The sequence below is a fragment of the Aptenodytes patagonicus genome, chromosome 10 (genome assembly GCF_965638725.1).
Source record: "Aptenodytes patagonicus chromosome 10, bAptPat1.pri.cur, whole genome shotgun sequence".
In the NCBI taxonomy this organism is placed as follows: Eukaryota; Metazoa; Chordata; class Aves; order Sphenisciformes; family Spheniscidae; genus Aptenodytes; species Aptenodytes patagonicus.
The window spans coordinates 20,893,225-20,915,598 of record NC_134958.1 but is presented as its reverse complement, the minus strand read 5'-3'; the positions used below and the strand labels follow the sequence as shown (position 1 = coordinate 20,915,598).

The 22,374-nt window shown below is 42.9% G+C and overlaps 1 gene segment (V, D, J or C); it reads right to left on the bottom strand.

Annotated features, from left to right (window-relative positions):
- Positions 1–13,781: 13,781 nt before the first annotated feature.
- Positions 13,782–22,374, bottom strand: part of LOC143165108 (T cell receptor delta constant-like) — a 36,420-nt gene continuing 27,827 nt past the window's right edge. Inside the window, 4 exon segments of the C gene segment in view lie at positions 13,782–14,484; positions 14,981–15,072; positions 15,537–15,599; positions 16,285–16,569. Of these exon segments, the coding sequence occupies positions 14,470–14,484; positions 14,981–15,072; positions 15,537–15,599; positions 16,285–16,492 (378 nt within the window).

Here is a 22,374-nt window from a genome sequence, read left to right as displayed (position 1 = left end):
GAAGATGTCTCTCTGCTCTACGAACTGTAGCAAGATTCTAAGATTATTATAACCCTGAGATGTCTGTTTTAGGAAAAGGCCTGGTACAAATCATATCTTCAGATTCAGTTCTAACAAAGATTCATTTTACCCCATGTAGCCACTGCACTCCAGAATTAGAATCACAGAATCATAGAATGGTTTGGGTTGGAAGGGACCTTTAAAGATCATGTAGTCCACCCACCTGCCATGTGCAGGGACATCTATCACTAGATCAATTTGCTCAAAGCCCCATCCAACCTGACCTTGAACACTTCCAATGATGGGGAATCCACAACTTCTCTGGGCAACCTGTTCCAGTGTCTCACCACCCCATCATAAAAAATTTATTCCTTATGTCCAATCTAAAGCTACGCTCTTTCAGTTTAAAACAATTGCCCCCTGTCTTGTCAATGCAGGCCCCACTAAAAAGTCATTCCCTATCTTTCTTATAAGTCCTTTTTAAGTATTGAAAGGCTGCAAGAAGGTCTTCCCGAAGCCTTCTTTTCTCTAGGCTGAACAACCCTGACTCTCTCAGACTGTCTTCATAGGAGAGGTGCTCCATTCCTCTAATGATTTTCGTGGCCCTCCTCTGGACCTGCTCCAACAGGTCCATGTCCTTCTTATGCTGGAGACCCCAGAGCTGGACGCAGAACTCCAGGTGGGGTCTCACCAGAGCAGAGTAGAGGGAGAGAATCACTTCCCTCAACCTGCTGACCACGCTTCTTTTGATGCAGCCCAGCATATGATTGTCTTTCTGGGCTGCAAGCGCACATTTCTGGCTCATGCTGAGCTTCTAATCAACCAGTACCCCCAAGTCCTTCTCCTCAGGGCTGCTCTCAATCCATTCTCCACACAGCCTGTATTTGTTCTTGGGATTGTCCCAACCCATGTGCAGGACCTTGCACTTGGCCTTGTTGAACTTCGTGAGGTTCACATGGGCCCACCTCTCAAGCCTGCCAAGGTCTCTCTGGATGGCATCCCTTCCCTCCAGCATGTCAACAGCACCACTCAGCTTGGTGTCATCTGCAAACTTGCTGAGGCTGCACTCAATCCCACTGTCTATGTTGCCGACAAAGATGTTAAACAGCGCTAGGCCCAATACCGACCCCTGAGGAAAGCCAGTCATCACTGGTCTCCACTTGGACATCAAGCCGTTGACCGCAACTCTTTGAGTGCGACCATCCAGCCAATTCCTTATCCACCGAGCGGTCCATCCATCAAATCCATGTCTCTCCAATTCAGAGACAAGGATGTAATGTGGGACAGTGTCAAATGCTTTGCACAAGTCCAGGTAGTAACTCTGTTGTCCTTTTTTCTCATTACACCGACAGCTTTAAACTCAACAATTTCATGATCGCTGTGGTCAAGGCAACCACTTACCATCACATCTCCCACGGTCCTTCTCTATTCACAAATAACAAGTCTAGGAGGGCATCTTTCCTAGTTGGCTAACTAAGTATTTGTGACAGGAAATTATCTTCAACAAACTTCAGGAATTTCCCAGACTTGCTTGTCACAGCAGTATGGTACTCCCAGTTGATGTCTGGGAAGTTGAAATCTCCCATAAGCTCAAGGGCTACCGATCCAGAGATTTCTCCCAATTGCCTATAGAATAAATCATCAGTGGCTGGGCAATCAATAGTAGACACCCACTACAACATCTCCTTTGTTTTCCGTCCCCCTAATCCTCACCCAGAGGCTCTCAACCACATCATTGCTAACTGTAAGGGTTGTACAGTCAAACCTCTCCCTTACATACAGTGCAACTCCTCCACCTTGCCTGCCCTGCCTATCCCTCCTGAACAGCCTATAAGCCCTCCATCCCAGCACTCCAGTCGTGGGACTCATTCCACCAAGTCTCACTAGTACCAATGACATCACAGCTCTGGGAACAGACCAACGCTTCCCATTCATCCTGTTTGTTTCTTATACTGCGTGCATTGGTGTACAAGCATTTTAGATGTGTTCCTAAACCCATAGTGTCTGTGAAGCTGTGCCACACTCAGGTGGTGCCATGCCAACTCTTGGCTTACCTTCAGCTCTCCTGATGGTATCCCCTTCCCCCATTGATTCTAGTTTAAAGCCCTCTCAATCAGTCTTGCCAGCTTACGAGCAAAGAAGTGTTTCCACCATTGGGACAAGTGGATCCCATCAGGCCTTAGCATACTTTGTGTCTCAAAGGCTCTTCCGTTGTTATAAAAACCAAAGTTCTGGTGGAGGCACCAGTGTTGGAGACAAGTATTGATGTCTTGGGCACACCTGTTTCTTCCAATGTCTCTCCCCATTACTGGGAGGATTGAGGAAAACAATACCTGTGCTCCTGAATCCTTTAGCATTCTTCCCATGGCTCTGAAATCTCTTTTGATTGACCTTGGACTTCTTGCAACATCATTAGAACCCACGTGAAAGAGCAGGAGTGGTTAATAATCCAAAGGCTGTACTAAGTTTGTCAGTTGCCTGGTCACATCCCTGATTCAGTCCCCAGGGAGGCAGCAAACTTCCCTGGAAAGAGGGTCCAGTCTGCAGAAGGGTGCCTCCATTCCTCTCAGGAGTGAGTCACCTATGACCATAACTCTTTGCTTCTTCTCGGCACTGATCTTAATGCAGGTCTTTTGATGCAATGCTGGAGCAGGTACGTCTTGAATCAACTGTGGCTGTGGATAAGTCCACTCTGCAGCAGGTATACCCTTGAACAGACTGGTCCATGAATAAGTCCATGCTGCAGCAAGTACACCCCTAAGGGACTGTGGTCTGTAGATAAGTCCATGCTGGAGCAGGGGCAAGGGGAGAAGTTCATTGCAATGTTAAACCCTATAACCTGGTCCAAAGGAAGGTTGGTCCAGGGATGGAGATTGTAATGGATATACCTTTAAATTGTTTTAACCCATGATTGAAGTTGTATGTTGTAGGAAGCACTATAGAAGGAACCACCTGAACCAATGGAGAATGAGCACCACAAGAAGCAGTGCAAGTGCAGCGATGACCTGACCTGAGCTGGGTTTGGTGCCCAATAACTCCACGTAACACACCACCTCTCCTGTCATGAATGACCACCATAACAGATGGAGCCCAAAGTCATGGACTAAATGAACTCAATGGACATTTTATTGACATTTTACAGTGTGGCCCATAGACTAAGGGAATGATTTCTGTATAAATCAAAGGATGGGAAGGGGTTTTGGTTAATGAGGATGTATTGGATACATCAGTATGGGACCTGAGCATGATGTAAATGGTATGGCATAAGGGGTGGAGATTATACTGGGTTTAGCTGGGATAGAGTTAATTTTCTTCATAGTAGTTCATATGGTGCTATGTTTTGTATCTGTGACCAAATCAGTGTTGATAACTGTTGTGGTTTAACCCAGCAGGCAGCTAAACACCACACAGCCATTCGCTCACTCCCCCTGCCCCAGTGGGATGGGGGAGAGAGTCGTGGAAAAAAAAAAAAAGTAAAATTCGTGGGTTGAGATAGAAACAGTTTAATAGGAAAGAAAAGGAAGGGAAAATAATAATAATAATGACAAAAGAATATACACAATAAGTGATGCACAATGCAATTGCTCACCACCCGCCGACCGATGCCCAGCCAGTTCCCGAGCAGCTGTCACCCCTCCCCCGGCCAACTCCCCCCAGTTTATATCCCGAGCATGACGTTGTATGGTATGGAATATCCCTTTGGCCAGTTTGGGTCAGCTGTCCTGGCTGTGCCCCCTCCCAGCTTCTCGCTGGCAGGGCAGGAGAAGCTGAAAAGTCCTTGACTAGTGTAAACACTACTTCGCAACAACTGAAATATCACTGTGTTATCAACATGATTCTCATACTAAATCCAAAACACAGCAGTGTACCAGCTACTAGGAAGAAAATTAACTCTATCCCAGCTGAAACCAGGACAATAACACACTCATGTTTGAGCTATTGCTGAACAGTGCTTACACAGCACACAGCATGAAGGCCTTTTTCTGTTTCTCATGCTGCCATGCCAGTTGCTCAGCAAGGCAATAGGTGTTGATTTGGGTTAGCCTGTACTGGTTTCCTTTCTTGTTGCTCCTTGTTTCTTATTATTTTCAGCTGTTCTGGTGTGGATTGTTCCATGGGTAACAATCCCTTTGGAGTTGCACCTGCTCCAGTATGGGTTCCTCCACAGGCTACAGTCTTCTCGAGTTGAATCTGCAACTTATATTCTTCTGTATGTCTTCATATTTGTCCTCACATTCATCCTCAGACATCTCCTCCTGAATCTCCCTTTATACCTTGTGCTGTTTCTCACTTTGTGCTTCTTCATATGCCTCCTTTTGCACCTCCACTTGTGCCCCCTTCCCCAGTGGTTACCACCCTTTCTTTAGTAAGTTTGAGCTGAGGTACATACGTTCCTCTGACTGGTTCAAATTTTGTCACGTGGTGGGTCAGTGTTTTTCATTGCTGAGCTGGCTGGAACCCACCGTGACTCGCAGTGGCGAAGGTGTCGTCTTAATTTTGTGTTTGTTTCACACCATTGAACTCTATTTTAATTGAAAATGGATTAAATTAATGTTTCCCAAATCAAGTCTGTTCTGCCCATGATGGTAATTGGTAAGTGACCTCCCTGTCTTTATCTTGACCCGCAAGCTTTTAATTTTATTTTCTCCCCCTGTCCTGTTGAGGAGGGGGAGTGAGAGAGTGACTGGGTGTCTGGCAGCTAGCCAGGGTCAACCCGCCACAAGGGCTGAGGACTTTCTTTTGGTTATGTTTTTTCCACATAAATAAGGTTCTGGAGGAAAGTCAAGTCCTACTATTCCTCCTGTAGAGAACCTTCCAGACAGGCATCGATCATTTGGTCACTCTAAGAGCAGTGGTGGTGCTCTCAAGTGCCCCAAAGCAGCAGATGCAGGCTTGTCATAATTTCCCCTTTTCTGACTAAGAAGGAATGTGGGAAGAGGCTATCTGGAGATTGCGGGAACCTCTTCAGCTGTTACAACCCTTCCTGAGGTACTGCCTCCTGCATGGTGGGACAGCTGGCTGGTTTTCCCCTCCTGTATTGACTGGTAGGTTAAGATGTTAAGCTTTGCTGAGATCAAGGCCCAGTGAAGCTGACCTAACCTGATTGTTGTGGCTGATTTTTCAGAGTTGCTTGACTCCATCAATTACCTCTGCTAGCCATGTCCCATTTTTCTCTCCCTGCACCTTGTTCTTACTGTGCTTTGTCCTGCTCATAACTCTGTTAGCTTTTCCTCCTCACCTAGTTTCCCGCTCCTCCCCACTCTTTAGCCATGTCATGATTCTCTCCATACTCTGCTCCTGGCTTCCCTCTAGCTTTCTACACGTCTTGCTTTTTCACCTTTTGGAAGAGTGGACAACTGCCAAAAGCTCAGCACTTCCACTCAGCTTACAGAAGACTTTTCACTAACTCCTCCCTCCTCACACACTTTGTAGGTGGCCTCCTACGCAACATTGCTCACCAGTTTTCCTTCAGCTTCTTTCTTTGGGGTGATGCCTCCCACATAAATCTTTTGGCACAGCTAGTTGGCCCAAACTTCTCCATACTCTAATGGGTACAAATGTTCTTCTCTGCATGCCATGCATCTGCATTTCTTCTTTTAGGAATGCCTCTCAAATATAACCCCACAACACACAAAGCAATAGCATGGCAGAAAAAGAGAAGCTTCCAATTCATGTGGAAATGGTTTAATCCCTCCACTATCTCTCGCAGTCCTGTTCTGGACCTTGGGGGTCAAGTTTTCTGTGGGCATCCTGGGACCTACATGGCGCCCTACATAATTTTCTTGAGAAAACCCAGAAGGTCCACAGAAGGGGGGAAAAGTCTTTCTAGCTCAGCCAAAAGAACTATCCTTGGGAACTGCACTGGCCCTGATCACTGGACAATAGTCTGAGATTAACACTGACTACAGGAAGGAATGATGTCACAGTGCAAAAGGAACTATATTTGAATTCAGTAATAGTGGTGCAAACATCATCCTTGACAAATATATAGTTAAAATGGAGACAGAAATGATGCTCTTGAGAACTGTGAAATCAGACAAACCTACAGAAAGCACCATGAGTATACAAATCCCTATAAATGAGCCATGGAAAGTGAAGAAATATCTCTCTTTGCATCTGACGCAAGTCCACTGAACTCCAAATCACTGGAGTATGAAAGAAGGAAGTTCCTGGACTCATCCGTATGCTCATTGCTTGCTGCATCACTGTCCCGTTTCCTTTTGCACTCTGATTCCTTCCCCACTCAGATAGGATCGTGAAGGGGGATCTATTTGAACGGCACTTGGATAAAATTCAGATCCTATTGTCCTGAGCATGATTTGCCCTGAGACTGCGTGGCCAGTCAAGGCCCCACATGCTCAGCATTGTTACTGGCATTAAGGGACAATCCTTAAAATGGATCAAACATTTATTTGGTCCCTCCTTAACTTTTAACCCATGTGCTACACTAGTGTCAGAGCCATGAGGCCTGACACCTAGGCTGCAAAAAGTCCTGTTTAAAAGACGTACCCTTTTTTCAGGCTGGGCTTGATCTTTCTTAGGTGAGCCAGACCCCAATGAGTTTCTTCACTGAGTCCATATTTGCTGAGCCTTTGGAGAGAAGAAGGAAAGAAGAAGAATCTAAAATCTACTTTAAATATTTCCTTTTGCCTAAAACCCCAGAGTCCTGAACAACAAAGAGAAGCACGTCATACTGATGTAAGTTTGCAGAAGGCTGCCATTGATTAATGTTGCAATTATTTTGTCCAGTGCTTTGTTAACTATTCAAGGCTGGGGAGGTTCAAAGTAAATACTTGGCATGGCATCTAATCCCAAGGGAGATAAATCGGAAACATCCTGGACAAACAGGGCATCTTGGCTTGTATAAATCAGGCTGTTAGGAGATAACTTGTTTTATGAGCAAAACCATAAGAATTTGGCTGCAACAGCTGAAGCGTGAAACTAAAAGTGAAGGAGGGTTAATTCCGACAAGGGGAGATCATGACCACCGACTCAGCCCACCGACTCAAGAAAGAAGAGAAAGACTGAGCATGTGGACTAATTAACATAAGAAGCGAGAGAATAATTTAACCAATAGGTGGTAGAATATAAATAGTGTGAAGTTTTGATAATCAGAGAGCTAGCCTTTTGTGGGCTACCACCTAGCTCCCTACTTTGTGCAAACTAGAATAAAAGAAATGGAAATACCTTGCCTCGGTGTGTAAATTGGCATTGCGCACCGGGTAACGAGCCTGCATTCGGGACAACAATACTGTCCCCAAAACACCCCTCTCCCAACTGGCCACCATACCCATAACTTCTCTGTTAAAAAAGGCTGAAACCTGTCACCTTTGGTGTTGTCCCCCCCCTCCCCCCCAGAGTACACACATGGCCAGCCACAGACACCAACACTCAGAAAGCAGTGCCTTTACCAGCACCCACATAAATACCAGTAGCAAACACACAAACATGGTTAACACTGTAGGCCCAATCCTTCTCCTGAACAGGAGCCAGATATCCTTAACCAGATATTCTCATAAACCAGGTATCCTTATCTTTCGTATATTTTTAAACTTACTTTCCCTGCTCCCTGCCTGCTGCTCTCACTGTCCCCAGTTTGTCAGAGGAGGGCAGTGGGAAGAGAAAAGCCAGAAACAGTTTGAGCCTTTGCCAGAAACAGTTTGAGCCTCTCCCCCCACCTAAAGCCCCTTGCACAAAAAAAAAAGATTTTTATGCATTAATGACTCACACAATGCTCCAGCAGGATAAGCTGAGTATATAGAGCTGAGCGGGCTCAGCTCAGGGGGAAAAAAAGTGAAGCTTCTGCTATAATCACCTTCTCAGCCACAGAGCACAGTGCAAGCCTTTGTCTTTTTGAAGAAAGAATCTCAGTAGCTCTAGGAATGATCCTTGACCCATTAATCCTTGCCTACAAATGGCCTTCTTCAGCATGAGAGACTTCTTTGCACAGCATTCTTTCCATTGCAAGGAGACACAAACCACCAAAGTCCACAGTAAGTCCCCCATGGTTTTAAGAAATTGATTCCTCTCTCCTGGGAGGCAGGAAGTAAGAGCTTTCTGCTTCCAGTCTCAGGTCTTATTCCATGCATAAGCAAAGACCTAATTCTAAATAGTTCATATCCTTACAGTAATAGGGATCTTAAGAGGAGGTTGATGTTGGGTGATAGTTTTAGGAATGGGATGTAGCTGTCTGGGAAGGGGAGTGACAAAGCCAGTAAAACATTTCTGGACCGAAGCAGGTGTCAATTACTGCCAGTGCAGTACTCTGACTACCCCACAGAGGGAACTACAGAGTCATAGAGTGACATAGGAGGGAAGGGACCTCTCATGGTCATCTAGTCCAATCCCATGCTCCAAACAGGGCCAACTTAGAACGGGATTTCTGAGGACCATGGACTTTCAGGATGTGAGTATTTTCGAGAATTGAGATGTCACAACGTCTATGGATCCCTGTTACAGTCTTTTACCACCTTCATGATACCAGTAAGTAAATAAATAAATATCCTTGCATCTAAATGGAAATTCCCTCCTTGCAACCTACGGTCATTGCCCCTTGTACTATTTTAGTGCAGTGGTAAGATCCACCCTTCACCTTTTTCTTCCTCAGACTGAACATACCAGGTTCTCACATATGCCATATGCTCCAGCACCCTGAAAATCTCAGTGTTTTCTTCTGGACCTTCTCCAGTGTGTCAATGTCTTTCTGGTCCTGTGGAGCCCAGACTGGACACACTACTCAAAATGAGGTCTGCAATTGCTGAACAGAGGGGAAGAATAATTTCCCTTTACCTGCTGGCTACATTCCTGCTAATGTACCCCAGTGTGTGTTTGGCTTTCTTTGCTGCTAGGGCACACTGTTGATTCCTCTTAGTTTGCTGTTGAGCAAGCACCCCCATCTCCTTTTCTGCAGAGTTCCTCTCTAGCCAGGCAGCCCTCGGCCAGTCCCACTGTATGGGGTTTTTATTTCATTTTGTTTTTTGGGTTGGTTTTGTTTGTTTGTTTTCATTTCAGGGCAAGAACTTTGAACTTGCCTTGACTGAGCTTCCTGAGCTTCCTTTCTGCTCAGTTTTCTAGCTTGATGAGGTGTCTCTGAATGGCAACCCTACGTTGCAGTGTGTTGACTGCTTCCTTATCTGATACCATTCATGTTAGTGCTGCAGGCAAGTAGCTGGCGAATAGGCCCTGGCCAGAGGTTTATCTAACTGAACAGGATGAGCTACTGGATGTGAAAATAGAAATTTCAGCATGATCGATAACAGTGTAAGAAGTTGGAAAACTATACATTCATGACTTGGATGGCTGGATTTCATATATGGTTAAATGATAGTCATGTGAGAAATAGGTGAACTTTACAGATAACTGGAGCAGAATTTCGGGGACCTTTTGGGGAGTAGAGTCTTGCAAAGCCAAGTGCATTTAGGTCCCCATATCAGTGATAACATTTAAGGCTGAAATTGCATCAGTGTCAGAAATACTGAATTTGGAGATGCATGTAGCAAAACAGAGACTGATGGGAAAAAGTAATTACGAACTGGGAGTTGAACAGGAACAGGAAAGAGAGGAAAAATGGCAGTGAAAGGGAGGGTGAAGAAATGGGAAAAGCATTAATAAGATGTGTAAGTCATGTGACTAGTGCTGTCTGGAGGTGCCTTTTGCTCAGCCCTGCACTTGATCACAACAGCCTGAATCAGGAAAATTACCAAAAGCTATTGTTCAGGCAATCAGAAGGACCAGAGAAGAATGGGGGTGCTAGGGATGGGAGACTGAGGGGGAGTCAGTGCTTTACATAGCCAGCAAAGAACACTCAGGACAGACAGACTGAGCATTTTGGAGTTGCCATGCTAGTATGTAGTTCAGACAAGACAGCATCTGCATCCTGCCAATCACTTCCTAACAATCCTCACATTTGCTGAGAACACATTCTGTTCCTTCATCAAACTGTTAGAAAAGACTTTAAACAGTATTGACTCCAGTACTGATCCCTGAGGGATGCCACCTTCAGTCTTCTGTTAGTGGGATTTCACATTGCTTATCAATAACCTTTCAGCCTAGTAGTCTAGCCAGTTTTCTGTTCATCTTATCATCCACTTACCAAGCTCTATCTCAGCAATTTTGCTACAACGATATTTTGGAAGACTGTTCCAAAGGCCTTGCTAAAATCAAGGCAAACAACATCCACTGCTCTCCCCTTGTTCACTGAGCCAGTCACCCCACTATAGAAGGCAATGGGGTTGGTCACAGGATATTTACTGTCAGTCAATCCATGCTGACCATTCCTAATCACCTTCTTCTTCATGCTCCAGGACATGGTTTTCAGGCTGATTTGCTCCATAGCCTTCCTAGGGACTGAGGTGAGGCTGACTGGCTTGCACTCTCCTTATGATCATAGGATTATAGAATAATTCATGTTGGAAGGAATCTCAGAAGTTCACCTAATTCAAATTCCTTCTCAAAGCAGAGTAAACTAAGAGGTCAGACCAGGTTGCTCAGTCACATCTTGAAGCCCTCCAAGGATGGGGATTTCACAAATTCTGTGGATGAACTGTTCCAATGTTTGACAGTCCTTAATTGTGGGAAAGTTTTTCTTCATACGTAGTCTAAACTTGTCTTGTTTCAGCCTATCATCATTGTCTCTCATTGTCGCATCAGGCACCACTATAAAGAGCCTGACTTTATCCAGTCAATAACGTCCTGCTACTAGGAGGGGACCTATAATGCTACCAGGTCCTCACAAAGTCTTCTCTTCTCCAGGCTGAACAAGCTCAGTTCCCTCAGTCTCTCCTCATTGGAGAGCTGGCTGCTCCAGCTCCCTGACCATCTTCATGGCCTTCCAATGAACCCACTTCAGTTTCTCAAGGTCTTTCTTGTACTGGGGTGCCCAAAGCTGGACAGAGTATTCTAGATGCACTGAGTAAAAGGGGATAATCACTTCACTTAATCTCCTTCCTTTGCTCCTTTTAAATATGGTGCACTATGCTGTTAGCCACCTTTGTTATGTAGGCACACTCTGACTTCTGTTCAGCTTGTGTGTTACCAAGACTCCAAGGTCATTTTCAGCAGAGCTTCTTGTCCTTCCTTGAGATCTACCAAGACCCCCAGATCCTTCAACAGAACCACATTCTATTTCTTGAAGATGGGTGTGATGTTTCTCTTTCTCCAGTCGCGAGGAACATCCCATGATCGCCATGTCCTTTCCAAGATGATAGTGTGACCTCACAGCGACGTTGGCCAGCCAGCTCAGTACCCTCAGATGCATTACATGTGGTTCCACGGTCCCGTATGATCAGACGGTTAAAGTGCTGCCTATCTATCTTCCTCTATGGTAGGAAATATCACATTTCCACATGCCTTACCAGCATACCCACGGGTCTGGGAGACCTGAGGATAGATTTCACCAGTGAAAAATCAAGGATAAGCAAGGCACTGAGTACCTTGGCCTTTGTCACTAGGCTCCCCAGCTCATTCAACACTAGAACACTTTATTTAGTTTTCCTTATACCGCCCATATACTTAGAGAAGTCATTCACAGAATCACAGAACCACAAAACAGTTGAGATTGGAAGGGATCTCTGGAGGTTATCTCGTCCAGCCCCCCTGCTGAAGCACAGGAGCCAGTTGCCCAGGAACATGTCCAGATGACTTTGGAATATCTCCAAGAATGGAAATTTCACAACCTCCCTGCAAGACCTTTGCCAGTAAAGTAAAGGTCACCTACACAGTAAGGTTCACCCTCACAGTAGAAAAGTGTTTCCTTACGCTCAGACTGAGTCTCCTGTGATTCAGTTTGTGCCTTCACCTCACTCTTTTCTCCCAGGTCTCAAGGGTCACCCCACAAGCACAGGTCAGCCCCAGAGTCCCAGGCCCATCCCAGAAGCTGCTCTGCTGTTCGTCCGTTCTCTTGAGAAATGTCTGGTCTGTGGAGGTTGAGAGGAAAGCAAACAAGTTGGCAGCTATAACTGAGCTCTGATGTTTGGTACCTATAGCATGCACCAGTTTCTGAAGGTCTTGCAAGGAGGCCAGTGCCAAGGTCAAGCTGAATTTCCAGCCTAGGCACCTTTTTCATCTGGGACAAGGGTTAGTAATACTCTGCATAAATTTTGCTACTCGCTGATTACGTTTCCTCATCAGGCATATCATTGCACCTATAGACTGTTTTCCTGTTGGACTAACAGGAGGAGGAGTGGGTATATGTGATACGTTGAAACCTCATGTCCTTTGTTCCGTATTCAGAAGGCAAGGTTTTCTGTTAAAGCAAATCAATGCCAACACAGAGAAGCTTGGAAGGAAGTTCCTGTTTGGCAATCCTGCCTACCACTCAAAGGCAGCTCCTATGGGCAGATGTTTTTAGCTGCATCTTTCAGCCCACAACCCTCTGAGTGTGCACCTGCTCCACAGAAGCAAAAAAGGTCAGTGTTTGCCCTTATGAGAAACAGTCATGAGGAGAAGCTGCCTATGAGATGAGATACGTAACATCTGCACCATGCAAAGACCATGCTGCAGAGTTCCTGGGGCTCTAGTGACAACCAAGGGATGCTGCAGAGCAGCTCTCTGCTTCTCTGCTTCTGCAGGCTCTATGTCACATGGACCAGTTTGGTCTGGGGCTACCTCACTTGCAGGAGGATGTTAAAGAGCTGCTGGGGGCAGCACCATGCTTGGGGATGGAAGGGGACCAGAGTGCTGGGCCCCACCTACAGGGAAATTAACTCAGGGTCAGCAGCCAGAATGGAAAGGAAGCAATACAGTAGAAGCTAGGTGCTTGTGAGAGCAGACTAGCCTGGCCTGGTTGTGTGGCTGAATCACTAAGACTGCACAAGTGGAGTATGGCATGCTTAACTGGGACAGGAAGGAGGCTGTTTCAAGGAACATTTATGGTCTAGCTGGCTCCACATGTCCATCTGGCCCTTGGGATGCCTAGGAAACAAAAACATGACCACCATGGTTTTCCACACTAAGTGTGTGCTCCTGGGACCCAACCACAGAGCCGCAGGACCTAGAGACAGTGGTTTCACTGTAGAAATGTCACATCTTCTGGGCAGGAGTGAGGGTTTGAACAACTAAACTTGTCAAGGTTAGTTAAATACATTTTGCCATGCACCCTTCTGGGGGCCATTTTGGAGCCAGCAGTAGTTCATTCAGCGTCTGAAGAACGTTGTGGGCCCTGCCCCCCAGGAAGTGGTTAACATGTTTTTAAAAGCAAGGGGGAATTTGTCTTGCATAGCGTGATTTAGTCATGTGTTTTAACCACAGCATCCTGTTTCAAGCAGGCAGCAGCTTGCAGCTTGTGAGACAAAAGTCAGTGTTGGGATTTTTGACTACCGACCAAACGGCTAGGTTATCTATCAAAACACCCCACAGTGTTTCCTTTTGGCCCCTTCCTAGTATTAGTGAGTGGAAAATCAGCAGCCTGTTCTCTCACCTTCTGAAGTCTGTACATTAATGCTCATATTGCCCCTTGTCTTAACTGTTTTCTCTTTAGACCCATCTCTTTTTGTTATGATCCACAATTTCGAGCCTGAGCAATTTGAAAGGGGCATGAATAGTTAAAATTCCTTTAAACCCAATAGGGCCAGAATTCATAGCCCTCCTGGAGTCTCTTAAATGTGCCAAGGAGTCTCTCTCTTTCCCTGTGGAAACCCCAAGAAAGACAAATTTAATAAAAAGGAAATCTAGGCTATAATAGGTGGTTTTTTAGTTCTCAGTGGTCACTGGATAGGACAGTGGAATTTCAACAACTTCCACTCAAATTTCAGAAGAAAGAGCGCAGTGCAAACCAAGCATAATAAAACTTTATTTTTGTGTCTATTAAGGAAACCTAAAATGCAGGTACCATATACTTAACAAAAGAGAAAGATGTTCTAAAGAATAGATGGAAATGAAAATACTACTGTATACCTGTCTGAAGTGAATTCCTTCAGGTCCAGTGGAGATCTAGTTACCTGCACTAGAAAATTGCCACTAATAAAAGCTTCTAAAAATTAAAACTATACAATGCTTCTTCTGTGCCTGGAATCCCTAAGCAGAAAAGCATTACTTCTGTAGACAATAATGTAATATGACCAGAGGTGGTATTTTTAAAGCATAATAAGTATAAAGTTAAATTTAAAGTTTTCAAAACTATCTAAACAATTTGGATGCTTCAGTGCAATGCAATACAGGAGTAAGAGAGCTAACTATTCCTGCTTAGCAGAGGGATGAGGGAAATTTCTTATGGAAATCAGAAATAACAAAAATTATTCTAACAATTAATGAAACTAAGCTAGACAAGAATTCAGCAGTATTAGCTGTCTAAGAAGGCTTCCAGATGGTGTTAACTAAAGAGCACCTTGATGAAGTAAAGGGACTCATAGATCTACAGGAACTGGGGGGTTTGTTGATTCTTTAGATGTTTATTGGTAGCAAAGCTGACCCGTGGTGTTTAAATTATGCTGCTGTGTGTTCTTTCCTGCTCTTCGTCTGCCCATTGCTGGCTCACTTACCCAGTACCTGAAAGAGCAATGTTTGTTTTAATTTCTTATTCACATTTAATACAGTGGTGCTGAGTTTCTCTTAATCTGGAATGTATTGGACAATTTTTTTTTTTGTCATTTTGGCTACCTGATCTTCAGAATTCTCCCCCCTCCTTTTTTCATCCCCCTTTTCACATTTGTTGGCTTTTGGGATTCTCCCTTTATAGTTCTTGCTGATCTGGACATTCATCCAGACTTTGTGCTCTGCCACTTGAAACAACCAGCAGAAGATTTCTGATAAAACCTGAGATGCTCTGGACTAGCCCGATGCAAAGGCAGTTTGGGGATGAGGTGCAATTTGGGGGTTACATTAACTTATCCAGTGGAAACAGGAACAGCTGAACTGATGTCACTCCTTGTGGGGTTACAGAAGGATGCAAAGGCAACCGGTCACTCCTTGTACTTGCCTTCTCTGTTCCCAGGGACTGAATGACGTGTTTCCTACCTCAGAAGAGAAACAGCTTGATACTCACGATTATATTGAAGGCGATGCTTTTTGCCAGCAGGATTCTCAAACCCAAAACAGCCATGAACAGCATATTCACTTTCTCCATTTTGACATCTGCTTTAAAAAGGAGAAGAGAGAAGAGATTGTGGTCTTGATATTATCCCCACCCACCCCCCTCAAAAAAAAAAGAAGGAAAATCCACACATGCTAGGTGGATGAGGGAAGCAGGAACAAAGGAAAAGATGACAGAGGAATGTATCAAGTGCAGGGAAGAGAGGAGATGTCTGCCCAGTGAAAAATTTATTTCCCATTGCTGTTTTATCCCATGGAAATTTGTCGGCTATTTAGTCTGTTAACCTGAAACAGCAGGTTATTTCTCAACAAGTATTTCCAATTCTGACGTTTCTGCACCAGAGAAAGCAATTTTTCATTTTTTGGTATTGAGACCACAAAAAGTGCAGCTTATTGCTTAATAAGTATCTACAATTCAGACATTTCTGTACCAAAGACTGCATTTTCATGCATTCTTACGGAATCCCCAATAAAGTAATCATACTCTATTGTTCCTTTAGGCAACTAACCTTTTGTAGAGGCATCTGTAATGTTGCAAGCATTAACTGTTTCAAATTCTTCAGTTTTCTCTTCTGTTGAATGATTGAGAGACACTATAAATTGTATCTAAACTATATAAAACAAAAGTTACACAAAACATACCTATAACTCTTTTCCCAGCAGTAGATAAGCAGTATTGGAGAATCAGATGGAGGTCATTAATTCCGAGATTAACTTGAAGAGAAAAATTAGCTTTCTACATGTGATTGCAGAAAAAAAACCCAGGATTGTTGAGTTTTATTTTCTCTCCCTTTTGAAATGAACTTTACAATAGGAACAGAACAATTTAAAAAGTGATCAAAAAATAACCAAAAGATTTTTGGGGAAAAAAAAAAAATATCACGTCCTTTTTTTATTTTGTGTTTTCATAAAAGTTATTTCAAACTTTCTTCTAGCAGGCATGTATACTCATGTCCCTTAAACTATTTTGCCTTAGATAAAGCTAGACTTCCAAATATTAGAGGTCTTTTTTTTTGGGGGGTAGGGTTTTTGTTTGTTTGGTTTTTTCTTTTTTGGGAAGAAAACTCTATGTGCTTAAATAGTTGAATTAAGGTCATGTATGCTAGGTGCTTTGAATATCTCTTCTTCACCTAACTAAGCACGTAAATATCTTTCTGACTGTACTTACTTGTTCCTGCTAGGTTCTCAAAGGGCAAGAAAACATTTTGGAAGATGCATCTCCTAGAATCCTGTTGTGTTTGGACCACAACACGGTACCTGGCAGAACTATGCTGTCTGTAGTCTTGTTCCGCTTATGCGTAGCCTTGCAGGTCACCTCTGCATCTGGTTCCACTCCAACTACCTTCATGGTACTATACATCCCCTCAGATGTGACAAGAGGTGCCTTCAGATCATATACAATCTCACTCCTGGGCACATCAAGGCTGATGTTCTTAGGGTAGAAAGTCCTTGCCAAACAAGCCATGTTCAGTTTCTTGTCATATTGTTTGGGTTCCTTTGATTTAAGCACAATGACTTCTGGGGCAGATTCTTCTTGACTCTCTGAAAAAGAAGCATCATTTTGTGATGACTTTATTTTCTGCATACTTTTCTGAGAGCTAAATCATCTACAGTTGAGATATAGTCCAGCCACGTCTGCCCCCTGACAGCTGAGTGCCTTTCTGTGTTTATATCTTCCTCCTGTTTCCCAAAGAGCAGATCAAAGACAGAAAGGGAGTATAAGGGTGGGATTTTCATTGGAGCTTCTAATCCCTTGGGCTCCTAAGCTTGTTTTTATCAGAACTCATATATATATATGTGTGTGTGTGTGTGTGTGTGTGTATATATATATATGGATTCCTTTAAGTGAGGGACCTTGAAATGAGGAAGGGGACTTTTAAGAATACAACACACATGATCATATTAATTTTGAATTCATACGAATTTAGATACTAAGAAGAACCTTTACTTCAAGGGTAGCCTTATATGCTTGTAACATGAAATATATTAAAAGATCCTTTTTTTATTACCCAAAAACCCTTTACCTGATGAGGCTAAAAGGATTAACCGTAGCACATAGGGAGAGAAGACAGTTTGTTACTCCACTCTACAATGCTGTCTGATGAGTGGGATTACTTGCAAATACAAAATAATGTTGCTAAAATGGAAGATGAGGTTAAATCTTTCATTAACAAATGTTCAGTTCCAAGGAGTTTCTTTCCAAATTCCGTTCTTTGAAAGTTTCTGTAATATTTCTATGTTGCACTTGACCCAGCCATATAAACCTCTCTCAACAAGTGAATAGTGTTATGGGAGCTCTGGAGATGTTTCCAAGTCATGATACCATCTCACTGCATAATGCTGAGCCATCCTAAAGAACAACACTGGGGTGTCTAACAGAGGAGTTTAGTGCCATTCCAAACACACCATTTATTCTGTCTTCTCTCTGGCTGTCCCTTCCAAAAGAAACAGATCTTTTGTACATCCTTAGGGCATCTTTGTACTGGGGGTGGGGGGAGGGGGGAGTGGTTATATTTGTATTGCACACAAAAAGCGGTTAATATACTTATGCAAACAATTGTACTTCTTTTTCTTCTTAATCTTACAAAAGCACAGAACTGGCTATATATTCCATCCTCTTGTGGATCTTGGCTTCCTCCAATGAGAATTATACAGGGAATGAACCAAATAATTCCTTAGCTATTCTCTTACTGAATTCTCAGGAGGAGATGTCTTAAAAACTGTAATATTTGCTGAGGAAATCAGTTGGTCTTAAATGGAAAACATTTTTAATAAACATTTTTCTAAAACATTCAGCATATTTAATAGGTATCAACTCCCCCCAGCCAAAATTAACTGATGCTTCCCTATATTTTTTTTTTAACAGAATTCTATTGTAGCATGCAAATATACCAGAAAGTACCAACTACACATGGGATATTCCCTAGAAGAATCTTTTATATAGATCAGTTTCTCCAGTCATTTTATACATAAACATATTTTTATATATATGCACATGCATGTGTGTATGTGTATGTTTTCTTTAGTAATTTTCCCTTTCTCATAGCACCAGTATGAAGCTTCCCTCCAAGAAATTCCCAGTTATAGAGAAATTGAGAACTTCACTAGGAAAACTAACAGATTAATTAATGGTGTTACTAATACTAATATTTTACATTACAGTATAAATTGAAAGTTCAGATGAAGAAAGTACATCATGTAATAGAGCACTTGAAAGGGGTCCAAAAATCCTAATATGAAGGGACAGAGCTTCATATTCAAAAAGTTAAAATTTTGCAATTAACACAGAAGAAAAAAGGTCTGGGGCAAATTTTTGTGGTTTGGGGTTTTTTTTTTTTGAATAAGCTTAGTCTAGATAAGCTTTCTGCATGCAAAAAATGTTCTCCCTGGAATAACTGGAGATCAGTATGTACTGGAGCAGGACCCTAGGATGTGATTTCCAAGTACTGGAGTCACAAAGGAGTAAATTATTTGCTAACATAATATGTAAAGTTCAGTTGAGTTACACTGGAGAAAATCTCTTCCTGAGCTCTTAAAAGCCCAGGAAAGACCCTTACAGTTCTGTGATTTAAATCCATCCTTTGCTTACTCTGCTTTCACCTTACAGAACTGCACAGGAATCAACACAGTAACAGTAGGTGGGTGGAATCAGATTAGACCTTTCCTAAGAAGGCTGAAACATAAGCAACTGCATTCCTCGTATCCAAAAATACCGGTGAATGTGATACCCCGCTTTAATGACTACATACACATAGAAAAATAAACATACATGTGGGTCTCAGAAGGATTTGGAAAGATCCAGACAGAGAAAGAAATGCAAGTTTACAGTTTCCTCAAACATCTTTCCGCTCTATCTGCTATGATTAAGATGGACAGTCCTGATATATTATTTACAATGCTGTTGGGAATGCCCCAGAGCCAAAAGGAAGCATATTGTAGGCAAATACTAATGCAAGCGAACTGCTACTGCAGAGCTTGTCTTTTGGGGAGACAGTGAAGAGCCAAGCAGGCGGATTAGCCATGGCTTCCGATGGCACCATAGCAAATGCAGACTGAGGACACAAATGAGGCTTTTAGGTGGCAACAGAATTGTTCTTTCTGAAAGGAATCCGATACTCATGAAGCAAGATCTTTTTCAAAGGCACCAAGAAGCTCCCTCCATTAACAATTCTAACTTTCCATACTTCGCTTTATTTTGTGAGCTGGCCTATAGGTCATTTCTTAATTATTACCCACTTTCTTCTGCAAAAGCGTCTCCTCTCAGCACCTGCTCTGACCAGCCTTTCCCCTCCAGCTTTCTTAAAAAGTCGCCCTCTTATCATTCATTTCCTTCCACACTCCATGCACCGGGTCTCACCTCTTAACTCAAATCCAGCATTACTCTCTCTTCCTTCAAATCCACCATGACAAATACATTGCAAGAAAATACTTTCACATCCGCCCCGAATGAAAAAGCAAGCTAATATCATGCCCATAAATTAACTTTTCCTCAGAGCCTTCCAGTGCATTAGCATCTGGTTGCTTAGCAAGGATCAGATTCTGCAGTAGTATTTGCTGTTAGTGCGACTTCAAAAAACAACTGAAAGCATCAGTTGATCAGTAAAAGGCTGTACAGCTCACAGAGGTGGCACTTAGATTTTAAACTCAAGAGAACAGGAAACATCCACCTCCCTCTGGCACAGCGTCAAGAAGTCTGCTGGCGCTTGACAAATCAAATGTAACAACAACAGCAGCAGCAACAACTTCCTCAATGTGGACCTGCCTGGGCTTTTGTGCTTCTCCCTTCCCTGTGCCTGAGAACCTGGCGGGAGGTGAGCCCTGAGGCAGCATCACAAACTCTGTGAGCAAAAGGCTGATGGTTCTAAGGAAGAAGCTGAAGAATGAGTTTTTTACCCGTGTGAGTACAGGCCCAGCACAGCGGCATCTGATTCTTAGCTGGGGCATCTAAGTGCTGCTGCAATTACAAACAGCGCAGTGAAGAACACTCCTTCATATGCTGAAATGTTTTCAGCCTTGGGCTATTGAGAGAAGACTCCTTTCTGCTTCTGTGTTCCCCTACTTAATGAACTACTTATTTTCAGGTGGCTGTTTTGAGGCCTTGTGCCTTTGTAAATTTAACAATATAAAATATTCAGTCGGACACTGCAAGGAATGAATGACAGAACAATAATTCATGGCTAGTACATAGTTACTTCTCAACCACGGCCCCAACAGAAAAGCTAGTATGAATCACAGCACCGTAATTCATGCTGTCAAACTATTACTGAATTACTATATATTGAAACTAGTTGTTAACTATGGACAGATATTATTAATGCTAGTAGCTAATCCAGATATATTTACTACTCAATTATTTGCAGTCTTTTCTGTGCAGGTCTGTAAGAAGCTGCTGTAGAGCTGCAGTCTATTTTGGAACTGGAAATTTTGTTAAGCCTATATATTTGGTTTCTGATTTTTTTAATTAGTATTTTGATATTAAGGAAATATTTGAACCTGCAAGTGGGAATTTTTTTCAAAAACACGCTCTCTCTTTAGTAAGTGAACACATGTGATCAAAAGTGCCAGGAGATGAGATGCAAAGCCTCCTGGAGCAGAATCTAGACCTCATTTTTACCATTAGTTTAAATAAATAAATAAATAGAAAAGATAATTACCATGAACCACCATCATGTGGATTCAAAGCTCACTGAAAGCAGTCTGCAAAATACTCTGAAACTCTGGGAGGAAAGAGACTGTGAAAACATTGGCTATGTTTTACTAGTGTATTACTGTGTTTGTGAATGTCCTGAGAGACAAAGACAACCATTTTTCCTAAAAGCTCTTTTCTGAACCAGATTTCTCTTCCACAGGTGATGGAACTCCACCAAGAGTCTCCCAGGGACTGGGCTAAGGGGCTGTGGCTTCTTGGGAGACACCTTACCCACTCCATGATACCTTTTGTAGACACCCTTCTGCTCACCTTCTTACTTTGACTGAATCACCACTGCCTCTGAGACCTTTGGTGACTGTGGCAGGAACCAGGAGAAGCAAAGTTTAATTCCATTTCACATGTGAAATGAGCACAGAACAAGCCACACATACTACTTATCACAGGGCAAACACTCAAAAATTCAGTTCCACTTACACAAGATCCACATGCAAATCATGGGGATCTAATTCAAGTCAGGGTGCTATCAACAAGCAAGGGAAAAGGAAAAAGGATCATTAGGTGCACATGCAAAAAGGTGCAGTCTGGTACAAAGAATACAAAAATAATTTCTATATTGGTTACAGAAAAACATACAAGAAAACCTGCCACAATGTTCCATAATAGACACTGCAGAACAGAGACAGTAAATTAACTTCCAATGTATCGATCTGTTTGGTGAGCACAATGATTTTAAGTAACCATTCTGCCTAACAAGGAGAGGGAGAAAGGTATTTCATTGTGCCCACTCCAGCACCACACCGTTCTTGAGAAGCCAGAGGGTAATGGACCAGGCAGAACTCGGATGCCCAGCATCCCCCTTCACAAGCAACACTCTCACTGTTCTGCCAAGCTCTAGAATATTTGTTACAGCTTTATTAACAAGGCTAATCTATACATGGAATGGGATGACTGAGTTGTTAAATGCCTTCACAGATCTACATTTAAAAATAGAATGTGCAAATAAATAGAAGACTGAAGAGGGCAAACAAGTTCCTATACAGATTTCTGCTATCACTTAAAGGCAAAACTGGTCCAACAAAATGGAAACTATTTTTCCAAAGTTCTTTCCAACTGGCCATTTTAAAACATAGTAGAAGCACTAGCATCTGAAAGCTCTTCCATGTGGTACAACCCTCTCCATTTTACAGTCAGTAAACCTAGAGAGGCTACAATCACAGGTCCGATGTTTGCAAGTCAGTAAAGCACAAATTGAGATCTGCACAAACAGTAGCAGGACTTTTGCAAGTAGGTTTCTCTGCTTAAAAAAACAAACACACACAACAAAACAAGTACACAGGAAGAGAAACACATTAAATGTTAGCTCTATTGCTACTGGCTTAAAAGCATAAGGATCCCAGCCTTACTGACATTTTACTCCTCAGGATCACTCCAGGGGGTTACTCTCAAGCAGCCTACATCAACAAAACTAGCACATGATGAAAAGTCTGTATCTTAGGAGCAGGTGCAACTTCAGATCTGAAGGGTTCATGTCAAAGCTGAGTGGGCATTTGAAAGCCTGCAGCTCCAGTGAAATGAAGCTTTAATGTTGCAATTTGCTCTTAGCAAGTAATTCTGGTGAAGTTTGCTAAAGCTATTTAAATGTTAGAGCATTTCTGCACTTTGATTAGCAGCCAAGAGCTATAAGCATGAAAATGCTA